Consider the following 20,172-nt stretch of genomic DNA (forward strand, 5'->3'; position numbering starts at 1 on the left):
GTCTTAAGCATTTTGAGAAACATTTCACTTTGAAGTTCTTATTTCCAAAAATTTGAATCTCAGAAGCGTTACTGTCTCCAACGTGTCTAAGATTGTACATTACTTTTAGACATTATTCTACTCTCAAACTCTTTTAGTGGTCAGTTTGACCCGTTATTGTTTTAGTGTATATACTATACTATAGTCGAATCTACTTAAATATTGACAACAAAATCGGTAGGTACTACCAGAGACTCCTCAAGCTTTTTTGCAGTGACTCGGTTTTGGTCAAAATTACAGTAGAAGAAATAAACTATATACAGGGACCCACACTTGACCCACACGGATGAGTACACCGATCCTCTTTTTGGGTCAGCTCGTCGACCCATGTTAAGGTTTGCCCCATGTTTTTAGGTTTGGCCACAAATCCGGATAATTTTAGAGAACTTTTTGACTCTGAGACCGGGCCAGCATGACCCGAACAAACGGGTCATTGAGACCCATATGAATGTGTCTGCTCTCGAACTCTTCCTGTGGTAAATTTGACCCCGGAGTGTACTTAGTTTGTATAATTTGACCCCAGTAGAGTTTATTCACAGTTTGACAAAAAAATAGAAGGCCTACTGCAATATGACTCAATTGGGTATCATGCATTGACTCGGTTTGGGTCAAAATTTAACACAAAAATCTACTCGCAAAACTATGTTATTTTGGTTTTGCCCACATTGTTTCCAAAAAGCAAATTTCCATCTATTAAAAATATCTGAAAATTACAAGTCAGTGCCCCGAATCTTTATTCCTCAGCGGCTATCAATAATTACATCATGATGACGTCATACCTGGTCGGCCGTCTCGTCCGGATCTACCTCGTTCCCCACGCGGTCCTATCTCTCCTTTGGGACCTACAATAAAATAATAAAACAAGATCAAAATGATAAAATTATAAACTCATGACGTCACGTCTTGGAGACGTCACGTCTTAGAGACGAGATTGAATCAGTCTTTAAAGGTACTGGACACTATTGGTAATCACTCAAAATAATTGTAACCACCATAACTTACTTGTTATAACGAGCAATTGAGAGAGTTTAATAGTATAAAACATTGTAAGAAACGGCTCCTTCTGAAGTAGCGTAGCTTTTGAGAAAGAGGTCATTTCTCACTCAAATATTTATCAGACGACTTCAGCCTGAAGCCTTTCTATTATGCATCTGAAAGCACACAAAGTTGTGCAACAAGGGCGTTTTATGTTATTATTCTTTTGCGACTTTCAACCAATTTAGCCAAAATGTCCACAGGTTGTGTTATTTTAAGCATATTATGTTGGGGTACACCACGTGAGAGTACTGGTCCTTCACTATTACCAGACGTAGCCAGGGCCTTTAATGAAATCATATTGGAGCGCTTAATTTGATCACTCCGCCCCCTGGGTCCATTAACTGCATGCATTCATTGGTAAATTATAACGGCATTACGGCTTCAGTGAATGCCGCTAGCCCCCATCATCAATATTATATCACCATGAACTTCCATACCTTCTTCTCCATAAAAAAAAATACAATGCACTCTCTATTTATTAGATTTGTTGCGGCAGATTGCAAGTACTCGTTTGGTCAATGATCTTAAAGGCAGTGGACACTATTGGTAATTACTCAAAAGAATTATTAGCATAAAACCTTACTTGGTAAACGAGAAATGGGGGAGCTGTTGATAGTATCAAACATTGTGAGAAACGGCTCCCTCTGAAAGAAGGTAGTCTTAGAGAAAGCACACAACTTTGTGTGACAAGGGTGATTTTCTTTCACTATTCACTTCGACAACCAATTGAGCTAAAATTTTCACAGGTTTGTTATTTTATGCATATATTGAGATGCACCAAGTGAGAAGACTGGATTTTAAGACAATTTGATGACTGGGTAATTTACAATATAATTATTAGGCATGATGTTTCTCCCTTCTTTAGTCTGATTTCCGTTGTTGGGCTTCTCAGAAAAATAAGCAAAATTGTTTTTATAATTAGCCTGAAAAGGATATTAAGGCATATTAAAGACTTAAGCTGAAGCCTTTAATTATGCATCTGAAAGAACACGAAGTTGTGCAACAAGGGTGTTTTCTTCCCTTCCCTAAGTTATGCCTTAATCAGCCTTCAGCCTAAGTTATGGCCAAAACCATTGTGTAGGTCAACTGTATCTGTAAAATGTTTCCTTTATTTTCAATGGGCAAATACCAAAGCCTATCATTAAAACTTTAATAATGATACTTTATTCCGATATCACAATACATAGATAGAACACATTTTTTTTAAATATAATACAGGTCTTGTAAAACATGAAACCAAAAATTAGACAACAAACCGAGAAGCAACAGACAAAACAAAAAAGCTGGCCTGCCTAAGGAGAAAACAATAGTGAAATAAAACACTATCACCAAAGGGGTGTGTTACTCCGTTTTCGAAACTGGCAAATCATAATTTTTGATCTGAAAGCTCTTTGATTGTACATTTTGGTTCCAGTAACAAACATTCCTCGTGAAAAATATTTCCGTGTAAAACATTTTTAAACTACCTCGCAGAATGGCTTATTTCGATAGCCTTGAAAGTTTGTGCAAGGGAATTGTCTTCCATCGTGAACAAAACCGGTGAACCTTTGTATTATTCTCCGATCTCACTAATTTAAGGCACATCCTTTAATAACGGCGGTCACGGTGGTATCATACTACGATGAATAAATGAAGACGATGACATACAAGAAGGTTAACTCGCCATCACCATTCTCTGAAGGTTATCGCTCTTGTATTGTGTAATGACTAACAGAAAGCCCTTAATTTTTAATTTTTTTTTTATTGAGGGCATTAAGCGGCCCCAACCCTCCCACAGCTTTAGTGACCGTAAAATGTGATCTGAAGCAACCAAACAATTTAAATGCATGTTCCTTTTGCGTTGTTCTGAAACAATCCCTTTTCGAAGCTCTTGTTTAAATACTAATCATATCTACAAGATAAAGTGGGGGTAATGACAAAATACAATATTTGTGGTTTAACGTCAAACGCCCATGTAAATTTTGTTTTCTTTAGGAGGGTGCCACCTTTGTATGCGAATTTATTTTTTGTAATAATAAAAACAAAACTCGTGACCCCCACTTCGTAACGTCACTGCCATGCAGTCCAAACATCACATCTTAGTAAATTTAATGCTTCACAAGACACAATTAGTCATTTAAAACTCAATAAAAAAGGGACTCATGTAGAAATGAATTGTGCCGCTGCACTTACACTTTGGATTCGTACTATTTGATTGCCCTTAAAAGCTGATGAATATCGAGTCGGTATTAGGAGTAAATCCTTTGATTTTTACGGTTTCAGGTTAAGTACAAATTGCTTCCAAAAATAGACTGCTTTTTCATGTTTTGTCTTTGATTGAAACTAAACTGTTCTGAGATTTTCTAAGAGGGTTTGGGGAATTTTTACTTCCTTTTGGAATTATTAAATGCCGTATTTATGTAATAGATGTCAGTTTTGCATCAGGACAAAAGAGTAGGCCTGTCATTTGTTTTACCCTCGCACCGATGTGTGTTCGCACTGCAGGCCCATTATTTTCCTGACTTCTACAAAAAAAGGTCATGGGTTCGAATCCCACATCAAAATCATTTACATAGTGCTTTTTGTTCACATTAACATGTAAAGGAATGCGTGTAGGCTTAATACAAATCGGTGTTAGGGTTAAAACAAAATGTAATTGTAATTAAAAAACTGTGTAACTAAGAAACATTTCCAAACCAGTTTTGAGTTGTAAAATGTGAAATTCTAAAATATGGTAGAGTGAAATTATTAAATATGGCAGAGTGAAATTATAAAATATGATAGAGTGAAATTATAATATGATAGAGTGAAATTATAAGATATGGTAGAGTCCCCAGTCGTCGAAAAAAAAATCAAATAATATTTTGATTTCAAAGAAGGGACTTTGTAATCACCAAAGATAAACATTAATTATTAATTGAAATCTAAGAGCTCGCTGATTATTAAGTCCATATCGAGTACCAATCCCCCGGTGATAATCTCGTCTCTAACACTGTCAGAGTCGAGTATTTAAAAATCAAAGACCCCTATAAAATGCCCGATATGGGACACAGATATCCGTCCCCTCATTTGTCCTTAAATAATATCAGTTTTCCCTCTTGTTTAGAATTAACTCCCAACGAAAAAAAAAATAAATCCTCTTCAGATTTCCAGAGAATCCGTTGAGGAAAATGGACGAGAAAGTGTACATTCGTGGATACAATGTACACTGTTAAAAAAGGTCCATAAATTTACGGACTACGTAAAGTGAAATATTCCGTAATGGCGCCGTAATTTTACCGACTTTCCATTAATGCAAATATCAATTATGCTCCAATAGCGGTAATTTAAATCAACCACATTTCCCAAAACACCTAGTATACATATAAGTACATTATGTTATTTCACTCACAACCGTGTACACATGTACAAACTCATGTTAATAGTCTTTTTATGTTACGGAATTGAAAACACTTCTGTTGGTAATTTTTCTGCAGAAATACGGAACGCTATTTCGCTGGCAGCAAAATTACAGAAAAAGTAACGACTTGTACATTAATTAGCTTAAAAGGCAATGGACACTATTGGTAATTGTCAAAGACCAGTCTTCTCATTTGGTGTATCTCATCAAATGCTGAACAAAACAAAACCTGGTCGTCGAAGTTGCGAGATAATAATGAATGAAAAAACACCCTTGTCACCAGAAATTGTGTGCTTTCAGAAGCTTGATTTCGAGGCCTCAAATTCTAACTCTGAGGTCTCGAAATCAAATAAATTCGTGGAAAATTACTTCTTTCTCGAAAACCACGTTACTTCAGAGGGAGCCGTTTCTCAGAATGTTTTATACTATCAGCTCCCCATTACTTGTAACCAAGTAAGGTTTGTGCTAATAATTTTTTATAGTAATTATCAATAGTGTCCAGTGTCTTTAAATTATCTTGAGTATGAAACCGGAAGTGACGTCGTGGTTTGAACTTACCTGGTGGACAATCGCACTCTCCTCCGTCAAACGTGAGCAGATGACGAGACGGCTTTGCCTGTAATCAGAGAAAAGAGATGCAAATATTTTTTTATATTTTTTTATTGCATCCATCAGTCTACATTTAGATAGGATTAAACTAATCGAACGGCTTTTAAAAACTAAAGGAATGGTTGGTCCTTTTATTTGATTTTTATTTAATAGTTTAGGTGTACATAAAGCTCACACAGGTAGTTGATACAGTAGAACTGTCTACGAAGCACACATAATATTAAATCAATAAGCTTTCTACATAACTATAAAAAATCTCGTTGATCTGGATATTTGTGCTTTATAAACATAAACTATTTTAAAAGTAATAAATGTGACGGCAATGATAATAATTTAGATTTAAGAATTAGATACATTGAAAAGTTGGCAGAACATATTATTATGTTTTCTGTTCGGCAGTTGGACATGTCTCAAAATGATTACTTTCAAAATGTAATTTTCTTATAAGAGCGTCCGGAAGGAAAATGTTCCTTCACTATCCAATATCAATCACGCAGTGGATAAAATTCGTTAATGAAACATCCGCAGCCAAGGAAACAAAAATAGGGCAGAACTGAACAAAAAGAAAATAGTAAATTGTGTTTGCTCGAAAAAAAAAAAAAAAAAGCTTGAGGAACTAGGGCTCCGGATTACAGTGAACAATGAACTAATTGTTTATATTGGAACACAGTTTCTTAAGAAACTGCATGCATGTTAAAGGAACACGTTGCCTTGGATCGGTCGAGTTGGTCTTTGAAAAGAGTTTGTAACCGTTTGTTGTAGAATGCATATGATTAGAAAGATGTTTTAAAAGTAGAAAACAATGATCCACACAAATGTTGCCTCGAAATTGCGTGGTTTTCCTTTTACTTTTCGAACTAACCATATAGGTATATACAACTCTATGGAACTAACGGTCGGCCAGTATGGGAGGCAAACATTTGACTCCCGTAATGGCCGACCGTGTTAGTCGACGAGGTAAAATAGTTTTAAAAATGGCCTGACATTTCTACCCTAGCTTGGGCTTTCTTAAAGAGTTAGTTTTTCCTTCCCTGTTTTAGCTGTATGTGCTCTGTTTCACAAAGCATTGGGAATTCTCTTTAACAAAAATTAGTTGTCATTATTACTATTATAGTAATTTGTATTGTGACATCTCGCTTAGCAATTAAGACGGATTCGCTACAGTCAATCGTAGCTTTGTGGAATTAAGGCATTCCTTGTATGTCGATTTGTTTTTATTTAGAGAAGGAAAAACACACCGAAGTACCGAATACCTTATGAAGTTTGCCGTGGATGCGTTTGCGCGGTCGATAACAAAGAACTGTTTCGGTCAATGGCCGGTGATCAACCAATTGCAAGTTCAACCGAAACAGTCTATGGTTACGACCGCGAAAACGCACCACATGTCCCCGTTCAGCAGCATAGCCAGCTGACGTAATAATCTATATTGCGCAATGGTTATAAAACCATTGAAGAAGAAAATCAACCTCCATGGCTTAAATATCCGACCAGATATTGCATGTAATTCCTTGAAAATAAAATCCGCTTGTCTAGCTATAGTATCGTCTCAGTTTACTTAAAGTCTTTCGTTTATTTGTCTCAGTTTACTTAAAGTCTTTCGTTTATTTGTATGTATTTCCCTGGTAAAAAAAAAAAGTCATTAAATTAATGGACGCATAGCAGTGAGGCGAGGTATTATCTTCTGGTTGGTTTAGCTTTCCTGTAATCAGATTGTATTTGAACGACCCTGTGGCGGTGTAGAGCCGCGGACACTACTCTAACGAACGTTATACAAAGAAAGACAAATCACAACTGGCATTAAACATTGTGTATATTATTACTATCCCACTGCGAACCAAACAAGTAGCTTTCATCCTGTCTAAAGGACGGAGCCTTGTATAAATACAATAGTTGGTGAGTTATTAAATAACAACCACAGAACAATACAAATCCAACCTTGTAGCTTGTATAATACAAGTTGTATTGTATCATAATTTTAAAACAAAATCGAGAAAATGCATTAAATTTTTTTTCTTAATGCAATTTCTCGATTTTGTAAAAATGTTTACGCTTTGACTAGCTTAAAGGAACGTTACAGAATTGGTAAGAAACAAAAATCGTGAAGATCACAGATTTACATGAAACTTACACGGTCTAATGATGATGATAGTTGAAAAGATCCTTTGAAATATTTCTGTCTGAATGTCATATTATGATGAGAAATAAATAACATAACTTCGCGTTTGGAGTTTATCGCTCAGTGAGCGTTTTATTCATTTTAATTTTGGCATCGATGCAATGCAAAATTTTAATCGGTTTTTCACTATTCTCTCGTTACTCAGATGGCCGATCGATCACAAACTTCTACAGATTAGTCAGTTTATGTATATGGTGGATTACATAAAGTGAATACGTGCGTACGTACACTGCCAGCAACTGTTTTGTGAGCAAAAACCAATTCTGTAACGTTCCTTGAAGAATTTAACAGGTTATTGCATACCAGTTTTGGAAAACGCATGACAGCTTCGAGTTGCATGGTGTGAATATTAAAAGTAACCAATGGTCAACAATATGGATACACTTCAATGATTTGTAATTTTCGTTTTGGTGGAGTGTTGACTCTGAATAGAGCGGTGTCCCACGGGCTCTTTTGATTTCCCTTTGGCTCAAAACTTCGCAAGTTTTTTATTTGTTTAAAAGAAGAGTCATTTTGGAACGTTTTAATTAAACCCTGCCATTTGAAAACTCAATAAAATACTAGTAAACTAACCAATAGAAGCCACACAGTTTTAGATTGTATTTCACCATTTCAGGGGCGGACCCATACGGTTCATACAGGTCAAACAATAGTATTACTATAGGCCTCCGACATGACGAAGACTCGTTTGTGTACGAGTCAACGGGGAATTGAAACAGCGGACCGGTCTATGTTGTACAAAAACCAGTGGGTAAACGACCTTGCCATGGCAACTCAGCATTTCACTTATGTTTTATAGCGTATTCTTTCAGAAGTCTGTGAGTAATTAAAACAAAAAAGGTTAATTATCCAGTTACAAGTTCAACGCACTAAGAGTCAAAGTGATTTAAGGTTGAAAATGCTGTCATAATTATTTTTCAGCAATGATTATGAATAATTATTTCAACCGTTCTTTTCTAGTTCTTCCGCCTTTACAAAATGCGAAAGGACTGTTTGTTTTCTTTCAAAGACGACATGTAGTCCGTATACAATTACAAATGTCAGTACTGATCTTATAAGCCACCAGGAAAGCGAACAAAGCTCCTAAAGATCTGAATATTCTGTGGAAGGAATTTGCTGCCCGTTCGTTGTTGTGCTTAATGGTACTTGGCAAACGCGTATATGAGGGGGGGGGGTCACGATACACGTTTAGACGTGAAGATGAGAAGAAAAAAATCCGGTGGCAAGTTCAACAGACAGATTGGCAAATTGTTATTTCGTTTTTCCTTCATTTCACCTCTGTGTGCCCTGGTTTGAACCCCTCAACTTACGAAAGCATTGTAAGTGGATTGGGTATTTCAGCTGATTGTGTGTGGTTTCCCCTTTTGCCTTTTTTTTTCTCAAAAAATCTAAAACTGGCGATTCACATCATTATACTAGTCACAGTGTTTGCCACTTTTGAGGGTCTCTTATTGTTTCAGTGACATAAAGATATAGGCCTAATACAACATGATTTTGAAACTTAAAACCTTCATAAAGTCATAATGCACAGTATCTTTAAAACCCAAACATTGAATTTATACTCAGATTTGACATTACTTCATTGGACAAGCAATGTAAAGACGTTTTGCCGTCGCATGTGATGTAAACTCGTCACGGGTTTACTTACAACACACATCTCCTCTCTTATACGGCCTATCTGTTATAAGGTGGTCCTATGCCCAAGTCAATGAGACAATCCCTCCTCAATATAAGCTTTAGGAAACGGCGGAAGCCCCGGCGGCATATCCCCGGCGGTGTCGCCAAATGCAATCAGCGAGTACATTACCTACAATGGACCAGTGAATCAAATGAAATCCGTACGGAAGATGACAGGGCAATTCGATATCTCTCTCTCTGTCCAATCATGTCATGTAATATATGAGAAAAAGGAGAGTGCAGTGCATATGTGTACATTTTGAAACTATCTAGACCTAGTCTCATTTCCGAACTAGAAACAGGGCTTTCAAAATGGTAACCTACGCTTTAGGTGACACTCAAAATAAAATAAATTTTACAAACTGAGGCTTGTGTTAGAGCACGTGGAAAACGTCGACTATTGTTCGCACCTCTATCCGCATTGGAAATTACCCAACATTATGGGTGCGTTCGTTTAGCTTCCCTAGGTCGACCCCGGTGTGTGGCGGTTTTTTTACCCCAGGACGAGTGTGTGCAGATAAATTACCCACGTTCGTCCTGGTAAAAAAAAGCCGCCACGCACAAGGATCGACCCAGGGGAGCTAAACGAACGCACCAAATACATGTTTGTAACATAACAAACCTTGCTGTCGAAAAAGCCCTAGACTTAACCCAAGTCCCAATCCAGTGTGAGAGTCCTTTTATGTTCAGTCTCCCCGCCTAAACAACAGAAAACTCTCCCAACCAGTGCCGTGCCGCGGACCTCTCGCACAAAAACGAGACTTGAGTCAAGTCTAAACAAGCCCCCCTTCTCCCTACCCCGTTTTTACCCTCCTCTTCGTTCATCCCATGCTTTCTCTGTATGATTTTATCTCTACCATCTATTTCTTTCTGACTGATTTTGTTGTATCAGTATGGTTGTACATGTTTATATTTAAGTAGGATTTGAAACTTTGCATGGTGGAAATACGATATGGAAAGGTTTGCGGTAAAACCATGTAATGACTATCTCTAATGAGTTGGGGTGGTTCTAAAAAGAACCGTTGGTTTCAACTCTCACCAATTTCCGCATTACAAGTGACCCATCATTATATATATTTGAACATAAAAAACCTTGCTGTCAAGCAAGCCCTAGAGTTGAAACCAACGGTTCTTTTTAGAACCACCCCAACTCATTAGAGATAGTCATTACATGGTGTTACCGTAGCCCTAAATAGGACTCTTTCTCTGTACACAGGAACAGAGTCACTGTACTACAAAAAGAAAGTGTAAGGCCGCCAGGGCTAGGTGTTACCGCAAACCTTTCCATACTGTTTATAAATGTTGTGTTGTCATTTGGCCATTGAGAAAGACTCTGCTAGGGTCGACACGTCAGGCCACTAACCCCTTTTTTTTGCAATGATACCATACTTAGGTCCCTTTTGCCGAATGAAATTAGTATGCAGGAACGGGAAGGGAAAGTATTAATATGCAATTCCACGATGTAACTTATTGTTCATTTTGCTGGTGAAAAAAACTTGTGGGCCCGGACCTTTGTGGGTCTCTGCTTTGAATGAAAACAATAACAAATGGCCGAGTGCGACCCACGGGGAGTTTAGCTAAGGTTGAACCGAGGTACACAACCCTCCAAACGAAGACCTCTCCAGCTATCCAATGTAATCAGCATCAGTAAGTCCAGGCTTTAGTTTCTTTCCCAGACGGATTTAAAAACTTGACTCAAGGTTTTTCCCCGTAAGACCCAAGTTTCTTTAATGCTAATCCCACACGATAAAGAAACCCAACTTGACGGCACTTCAGGCCAGCCTTAATAATCTTAACTTTCACCCCAGTGCTGCTTGGGGGCGTTCTACGGAAAAAGTCAAACCCCCCTACGGCTGTTTGATCTCCAGTTTAAGAGGTGACAAAACGAGAGGCACATTGAACAGTTGCAAGCCGGGGTTTTGTTCGGCTTCGGACTACGTGATTACAACCTTAATCATGATATAATTGAACCCATGGGCTAGCCACCTGTATATAAGAACAACGCCCTAGGTCACACCAGGTTGTACACAATTTAGACAAACTTTGTTTGATAATAATGGGGCGAGAATGCAAGCACTTTTTGTCGGTTACTGTTTCCCCCTGTTTTATAAGTGTTGCCAGTGGTTTATTTACCAAAAATGATGCCAGATATAAAAACAAAGTTGTCAAAATATCATTATAATTTCATGGTTGACTTGACGAAGGGGCCTGATGGGATAATCGCCTGTACTAATAATATGAATCATAATCAAATCGCCCGCAACAATTGGTAAAATTGTTGGGCTTTCGGTTTTCGATTTTGGCGATACTTTTCGTTTCTCTCGATTGACTTCAGGGATTAAATTCCATGAGAAATTTGTTGCGTTGATCTTAAAGCAGAAAGGGCGTTCTGAGAAAATCCATCATGCGTTATATAAAATTAATTGCAAAGTATACCTTTATAATATAAGTATACCTTTGTTTGTTTGGACCCGTTCGATTGTTTTAATGTAGAATTTCATTTATAAAGGTTGCCGCTGTGTTAAGATATCGTTGAAAATCCAGAGCTGCGATTATCCGAGCAGAAAGAATGATCCCTATTCACAGGAATACACAGTTTGATAAACTCAATGCTTTTTCACTATAATAGGCAACTTGTTGATCTACATCGCACTAATTTGTTCTTCCAAAACAGTGCTATGTTATTTTTCCCGTTGATATTTTGTTGATTGATTTTTTATCTGTTCTCTTTCTAAATCATCAAAGCTCACAACAAATTTACATATTAATACGAAGTAATATAAACCGTTTTCTTATAAGGTAATCCCAATGACTGACGTCACTTCCCAGGTCGTATCATAAACTTTGGTGTGATCCCTGGCTCGAATGAGTTAATAGTTACATGGCTTCTGACTGGCACCGAATAAAGACATTGACACAAATAGAAAGGCCGTTAACATAGGGCTAGATAGCTCAGTTAGCCCAGAGGTCGTTGGTTCAAATCCCGCTCCAGTCAATTTCCATTGTTCCACTCCAAATCATACAAACAGTGATATCAACGTTTTAACGACGAACTGATTTTTGAAAATTTCATCAAAACAACTCCAATACTCCACCTAGCGGAAGCTGTTTATATTGTGACTACACTATTATAGGACCTAATGTTAAATTTGTACGTGGATAAAGAGTATTCATTTAGAATAATCATTTAGGTTTTACCCATATACACGGATGTGTGTTACTCAGTACATTCCTGAGCTATGTGAGTAACAAGCCTTTGATTTTTCACAGAATTCGGGAAAGTACCAAGTATACAGTGCTAAACACACATCGGTGTTTAATAAAGGTAAAACCTAAATGAATATTATTGGACCTGTGAGAAATTAAATAATATACAGTCCGTTGTGGCTGTTTCCCACGTAAGTGTCATGTCTGGTTCTGTTGATGGAGATACACATCAAGTGCTCTTGGGCGCGTACTTCGTCTGACGTGAACACTCTGGTCACTACCCCCCAACCCATACCCCTTCTCACACCAGGCCCCGCCCATCCCTATCCCTCTATTCAATGGATTCGATGACAATGAAACCTTGGATTGTGTATTCTACTGGACAACTCACTGCTCGTGGCAAATTTAGGATCGTCTATGCACCGGCTGTCAGATTTGAACTCCAAACAAACCAACTTCATTCAGTAAGGGTCTCTCGAAAATGCCACTTTATAAAGTGCAGGCGATATCGCGAAGTGACACATCTCGTTGCAATGGCAGTTTTTACCTTCATTGTGTTGCCAATAACCATTGCCATGTCCCCGATGAGTGCAATGAAGAACATGTACAAGGATTCTCATAACTTAGGAACCAGACTATTATTCCCTCCCAGCCTCGGTTTGAATGACATAAATTTGCATGAGTAAAACTATTTTATTTTGTGAGAACGGAATAGTTTCAAAAAAATATATACCATTCAAACGAAACAATACACCAACGTGCCAACGAAATAGTTCATTCCGTTTCCTCAAAATTACAGGTTTTTCACGATCGATACATTTTTTTTCTCTCGAGTAAACAATAGAATACTGTGAGGGAACAACATGATTTCAAGGGAACAAAGTAATGTCTTGAATTGGTTACAAAATAATATTTCGGAGGAAAACAAAATTATTTCGGGCTTGGAATCCATAATCCAAAGTATTAACACGAGTTTGCAAGATAGGCTTACCCTGCACGTGCTTGAAACATTCACCTCATGCCAAACTTGAACTTGAACTTTCAAAATAGCAAAAACAACTCTCCATCAGCGACAATCATGTTGTTAATTATTACACTCTAAAGCATTAGAATGTCGTAATGTATGGTGAAGTATCAATGTTGATTTGCCGTAACACCATGTGTACTTTTGCTTGTGCATGCAGTAATATGTTCTGAACTTGTTTAACTGTTCATTCTATACTGCCGCGGAGCATAGATTTTTCAGAATGTGTGAGAAATTTCAACTCATTCTAATCTCGTTGTTGATTTATAAAGCGAATGTAAATTCTGAATCAATGTTATTCCCCCCCCCCTCCCGACCCTGAATGCACTTCTCGGTGTTCTTGCTTTGGCTGCCAATTTCGTCCCCTAAAATTGATGCATAATACCGAGTTGATGTAAGGTTGTGTGACATGTTCACTCCGTTTGTATATTGAATATTATTGGGAACACTTAAAGGAAAGTTACAGAATTGGTAAGAAACAAAAATCGTGAAGATCACTGTTTTACAAAATTACAATGCAAAATTTGTAATCGTTTTTTTTTTCACTATTCTCTCATGACCCAGATGGCCGAACGATCTCGAACTTCTACAGGTTCGTCAGTTTACGTTTATGGTGGACTACATAAAGTGCTTACACCGCCAGCAACATTTTGGCTAGCATAACCAAACCTGTAATGTTCCTTTAATATTGGGAAGGTAGTGCATTCTGCACTACCAGTCAAGCTCCCAGTGGATGATACCCAAGCCTACATGCATACGGACTGTGAAGGGGGTAACCCTGATTCAGCCCTTTATATAATATGCGGCAACGTGCCCCTCGTGGCTGTTGATTGGGTCGATAGCCCAAACAAGTTAAGTGTAGCCCTCACCTTAAAGTGGCCGTCCGTGTCCTTGTGAGTTGACCTCTTCTAACAAAAGTACCTCAAGGGTGATGATTAATTATTCTGATTTTACCTTAAAACACCATCTATCGATTACTTGTGTCTAATTACTCACTGAATATCTTTTTTTTTTAATAAATAAAGTACGAAATACTTCTCACACTTTGTTTACTAATATCTCAAGTTGCAACACTCGTTATTCCGCCCAAGTCCGTCTGAGCTAACAACATCAAGTGTTTCGAATTTCATTCGTTGCCGGGGAAAGATTCTTATTTTACTAGTCAACATACGCACCTCGAGGACATGACAATTTTTGGAAATATTTTTTGGGGCTTTGCTCAGGTCGTCAAATCCAACACCTGTCAAATTAGGTTTTAATCACAGACCCATCACACGTGGATATTAAAGTCAACAAAAAATAGCATGTAGATACACGATTCCTAACTAATCAGGCAACTGCTACACGGAAGGCAAAGGTAACACGACCAGCCTCGCCAGTCTGTGATGAAAATACCGGGAAAAAAAATTTCTTTCAAAAATATACAGCTAGCCCAACAAAAACCCCGATGCTCCCATGTTTATATATCATATCCTCATCTGTTATTTATGGATTTTCTCCCCTTCATTCGAGCGATTAACCCCTCTCTGAAAATGAGTTCGCCGGTTACCCTTCGATGAGGTCGAGTTTTTTATCATTCACTTTTTATTCCTTTTTTTTTTCTTTTCTTTTTTACTATTCGTGCACTCAATCATTCCATCGCTCCCCCTCCCGAATCATGAGCTCTGTTTGCGGGTCTAGTCTTCTCATACCTCCCCCGTTCAGGCTTTTCATGTGTTAGCTTCATCGATTTTTTTTTTCCAAAATTAAAAACGGGGTGTACATGGCAAGGGCCTGTAACACGATCCTTTGCAATAAAAAAAACCGGGTAAGTGCGACACGAATTGAGTTTGTGTACAGGGAGAGAGCGCTGCATGGGTTTGCTAGGGAGTGCATTTTAAAGACAATTTGGAAGGTACGATAAATTTAAGGTATTACACGGAACTGGTTGAGCTGACAAAATAGACGATGGCATAATGTTCATGTTTTGTTTTGAGCTTACCATGATGAAATAACAAACCTGTGCAAATTTGGCTTAATCCGTTCCCATAATTTTTCACTAAAAGGTCCTATAATTCTTAATAATTTGATAACATTTTGGATGAGAGTGAAAAACAGATTTGCTCTTCAATAACATACTATGTTATATTTATGCAATTGAAGGCAAATTAGTATACATTTTGTTTTGTTTTAACCGTTCGATTGTGTTATAGTCCATAAATGTCGATGTAAATAATACGACGTGTGCAAAATGTCTTTTCAAATAAAGGTCGCATTTTTAAAATACCGCGAATAATATGCACGCATGAGAAATAATCAAAAATATGAATACACAATCTGAGAAACATTACGGACAGTAACGCTTCTCAGTTGGGCATAAAAACATAAACATAACCACATTAATTTCGAAGTAAAATGTTTCTCAAAACGCTAAATATCATCTAAAGATGCCTAAGGCTTCTAACCAATTAAGGTTTATACGCCAACAATTTCAAGACTGATTGCCAAACGTATATTCTTCCCTTTAAAGGCAGAGGCAATTTACTCAAAATAATTATAGAGCTGTTGGTAGTATAAAACATTGTAGAAAAAGGCTCCCTCTAAAGTAACGTTGTTTTTGAGAAAGAAATAATATCTCACTAAACTATTTGAATTTGATTCCTAGACCTCAGAATGACATTTTGATGTCTCGAAATCAAGCATCTGAAAGCACACAACTTGCGCAACAAGAGCGTTTTTTTTCTTCTTCCATTATTCTCTCGATACTTCGACAACCAATTGAGCACAAATTTTCACAGGTTTTTTATTTTGTGCACAAAGTGAGAAGACTGGTCTATGACAATTACCAATAGTGTCCAGTATCTTTAAGGCAACTTTTAACTAACCTGATGAACAGAACTTCACAATTCAGAAAACCCATTTTGTGTCGTGTTCTTTTTTCAAGACATAATCTTGTGAACACTGTACTAAACGTAAACCTTCCCTTTAAGGTTGTATGAATGGCAGACGAGAAGTATTGCCATGCCCGTCAAATCTCGCCTTTTCCCCTCAACGAATTCAGCGAGCGGGATCGGTTCGATTCTTTTAGCCCGTCGGATCGATTGTTTACACCCACCGACCGACCCAGTTCGAGGCCGGCCCTTGAGACCGCAACACAGAGACCGGATCGCATATATTCTGTTTTCTGTACATCAAAATTGCCACTATCATAGTGTTTTTCAAACGGAAATTTGTGTTTCTTCTGAATCGATTTAAATAAGGGAATCCTTGAAAAAAAAAAAAACGGATTTTTTTTATTTTTAGGATGGCATTTTATACAACAGAAAAAAATGGCGGCCGGATAATGCCTCGGCTTTGTTCTATTTTCTGTTTTTATTGCGTCAACTGGGGGTTTCAAGGAGATTGAGACATAATCGCAATTATTTATAGAGATGCAGAAAGATAAAAAATTCACTAGGAAGAAGAAGGAGAAAATGATAAATAAAATAGACAATAACTACAGGATAGTTTTACAAAGCAAGATCTCTGTAGGAAACTCCAACATCGGATTGGCATTAATGATTAGCATGATTTGTAAATTGCAGCAGAAAGAAAGACAACAATAGACAAAGAAGGGGGAAATTCAAATAAAATAGACACTAGCTAAAGAATAGTTTCACAAAGCAAAGTCTCTGTAGAATACTTTAACATCGGGTTGGCATTATGATTGATTTGTAAATTGCAGCAGAAAAAAAGACACAAAAAAACAAACTAGAAAGAGAAGGCCGGGGGTGGAAATATAAATAAAATAGACACTAACTACAGGATAGTTTTACAAAGCAAGGTCTCTGTATAGAAAACCCCAACATCGGGTGGGCATTATGATTAGCATGGTCTGTAAATTGCAGCAGTTGCGGGTTAAATGAGTCGAGGCATTGAATCAATATGTCTATTTCGAACGGGAAAGGAAGGGGGGACGGACATGAGTGTTTAATCAATGTCTGCTAGAATGAGATGGGGATTGTGTATAACATGAAAGCAACATCACGAAAATGTCAATTCATTTCGGTTCGGGTACCGCATTATAGATGCCTCACTCTGTTTATACATGTGGTGTATATAGTGTAGCCCTCACTGATCAGAGGCAGTAAGACTTGATCATGTCACGGACATCTTGTTTCGTTTTTTAAATTTTATTTTAAGCAACGTCGCCTAAACAATGCTGAAAACCACTCTTGGAAAGAGGCTACAAGAAGATTAAAGGAACACGTTGCCTTGAATCGGTCGAGTTGGTCCTTGAAAAGCGTTTGCAACCGTTTTTTTTTAATAAATTGCATGATTAGAAAGATATTTTAAAAGTACAATATAATGATCCACACAAGTGTCACTCGAAATTGCGTGGTTTTCCTTTTACCTTGTCGACTAACACTGTCGGCCATTTATGGAGTCAAATTTTGGACTCCCATAAATGGCCGATCGTTTTTGTTTGCAAAGTAAAAGGAAAACCACGCAATTTTGAGGCATATTTGTGTTGATAATTGTATTCTACTTTTAAAACATCTTTCTAACCATATGCATTTTATAACAAACGGTTACAGACGCTTTTCAAAGACCAACTCGACCGATCCAAGGCAACGTGATCCTTTAACCACTTATGTAAAACAGGATAGGGGAGCTACATTGGTTGTAAAGGAAACATGCACCAAGGCAAGGAGTTCCAAAGAGATGTAGCACGTGGAATAAAGCTGTTTGAATTGCTCCTTGCTCTAGATCTCAGCAAAGCAAGACTGTTTGGGTGAGAAGAAGCAGACAGTCTGGTTTCACGCTCTATTATTCAAATCATTGGCACTAAAACCAAAAGCAACTTAGTCTGATCACCTCCTCGTAAACCGGCATGTTTTTGGTGCTTATAAGTCAGGGAATCATACAGAAGTTGGTAGGCTTTTGAAGTTTACAGGGTCGGGGAACAATATAGAAACGCATTTGTTGTGGTAGCCTTATATATTTTCGGTGGTTTTGAAAGGAACAAGGGCATTTTTACCCGACGTTTTGATCAGCTTGTTGTACTTGTCTTCAGGAAAGAAAATGAGGGTTTGTGTGGGATTAAGTCTCAAAAATAGCTAGGGGTAAACAAATTTGTTTGATAGGACTTATGCGGTCTCGAAAATGTCCAGAAGCAAAATATGGGTGGCTAACGTATTGATACATTTATCAGAATATTAGATACTCGTGTAGCCTATGTCTTGGGAGTAAAATTCGCCCATGACACCATGGTAATAAAGACAAGCGAAACGTCTGTGTATGGAATTTGGATGACACAAAGTATACGTATAAATTTGCTAGACAATGCAAAACATAGTCTACTTTCCATACCTACTATATTTCCCTTGGTGCATTTTAACCATTTTTTTTTTAAGTACAAGGTGAAATAATAATTACAACCAACTATTATAATTAATCATTACGTTAGTGTTGTTAAATTGTACTAATGACAGCTATCGTCAGGGTTTTGCCTGGCCGGTCTGGTGAGCTTAATTGCCCTCAGGGTTCCCCAGCGATGCTTGGTAAAAAATATTTATATATTCCCCTTATTATCATAAAAGTGATTAAATATTACTTGGACTGATATTGAAACTCCTTTTATGCCCGCGAGAGATCTCGTAATTATTAATATTATGTTTTTGGTGAGTCGTAATGGGAGGAAACGTAAAGCAGTAATTACAGTTTTTTTTTTCTTCTTTCTTTTTTTTTCCTTCTTTCTTTTCTCGTTAATGGGTTTGCATCGCGTCATTAAATGAAACACCACTCGGGGTTTTAGATAAGTGTTTCGGTTGGATGATATTTAGATTACAACATTATTTTGTGTTTGTAGAAATGGAGGTTGAAACTGGCTTTTGAATGTGACTTCATTATATTGGTGTTTGTAAATAACGTCTTGGATGGTTTTTGTTTGAAAGATTTATATTTAACGAAATCAAATTGAATAATGTATTGATAAAAATACATTTATAAAGCGCCAAATTGCCAGAATGACCTCAAAGCCTACAAGTCCAAGCAATCAACATACCATTAATTCAAATATCACTAAACCTATGCTTCCTTTATACAAATTTATGATAATTGTAATATATAACTATTTAAAAACAATGAGTAGGTTAGAAGGCCTTAGCTTTCCAAACCGTACCTTCTTTTTCAGAGGCATAAAAATATACGTTTTTGACAATGTTTTGTCAAGCTACATCCTTTTCTACTGTTTTAATAAGAGAACCGTGTGTATAGCCTCATTCTCCACTCAGTTTAATTTCATTAAAATGTTAGTTCAATTCCGCTGCAATGTATAGACAGCATGATCCATCCAGCCATGGGAATCAACATGCATCAACTATCCACCACGTTAACCCTAATCCTTAAATAAATCGCTTACTCCTCGGCCTAACATGATGGCAACTTGTTATTGTAAAATAACTCATCATAACTACAGTTGCATTTTGCCCAGTAAGCACTCGTGTATAATCGTATTACAAGTACGCTGCGCTACATCCAGCTGTCTGCGTCGCCTGTATAACTTGTTAAAGGCACGGACACCTTAAGTAATTGTCAAAGACCAGTATTCTCACTTGGTGTATTCCAACATATGCATAAAATAACAAACCTGTGAAAATTTGAACTCAATCAGTCATCGAAGTTGTAAGAGAATAATTACAGAAAAAAACACCCTTGTTGTACAAATTATTTGGCTTTCAGATGCTTAATAAAAGGCTTCAGGCCTGAAGTCTTGTATTTTTTTAGTGAGAAATTACCTCTTTCTCGTAAACTACGTTTTCAGAGGGAGCGGTTTCTCACAATGTGTTATACTGTTCAACAGCTCTCCATTGCTCGTTACCAAGTAAGTTTGTATGCCAACATATATGTTGAGTAATTACAAATGGTGTCCGACGCCTTTAAATTGATGACTCTCCGGTATTATAGCTCGGGTATTTGGGGGAATAAGAAATCCTATTGTCGGTCCCCAGACCATTACGGTTGGTTTATTATTATTTTTTTTAGAGAAAAGGTAACCAAAAT

General features: G+C 37.3%; 1 protein-coding gene across 1 annotated transcript in view; it reads right to left on the bottom strand.

Moving 5' to 3' along the window:
• LOC139945540 (uncharacterized) overlaps positions 1-20,172 on the bottom strand; it is a 38,432-nt gene that overhangs the window by 10,842 nt on the left and 7,418 nt on the right. The window contains exons 2-3 of the mRNA XM_071942925.1: positions 5,015-5,072; positions 819-881 (exon numbers count right to left, since the gene is read on the bottom strand). Of these exons, the coding sequence (XP_071799026.1) occupies positions 819-881; positions 5,015-5,072 (121 nt within the window). The remainder of the gene's footprint in view (positions 1-818; positions 882-5,014; positions 5,073-20,172) is intronic.

The sequence above is a fragment of the Asterias amurensis genome, chromosome 12 (assembly GCF_032118995.1).
Source record: "Asterias amurensis chromosome 12, ASM3211899v1".
Taxonomy (NCBI): Eukaryota; Metazoa; Echinodermata; class Asteroidea; order Forcipulatida; family Asteriidae; genus Asterias; species Asterias amurensis.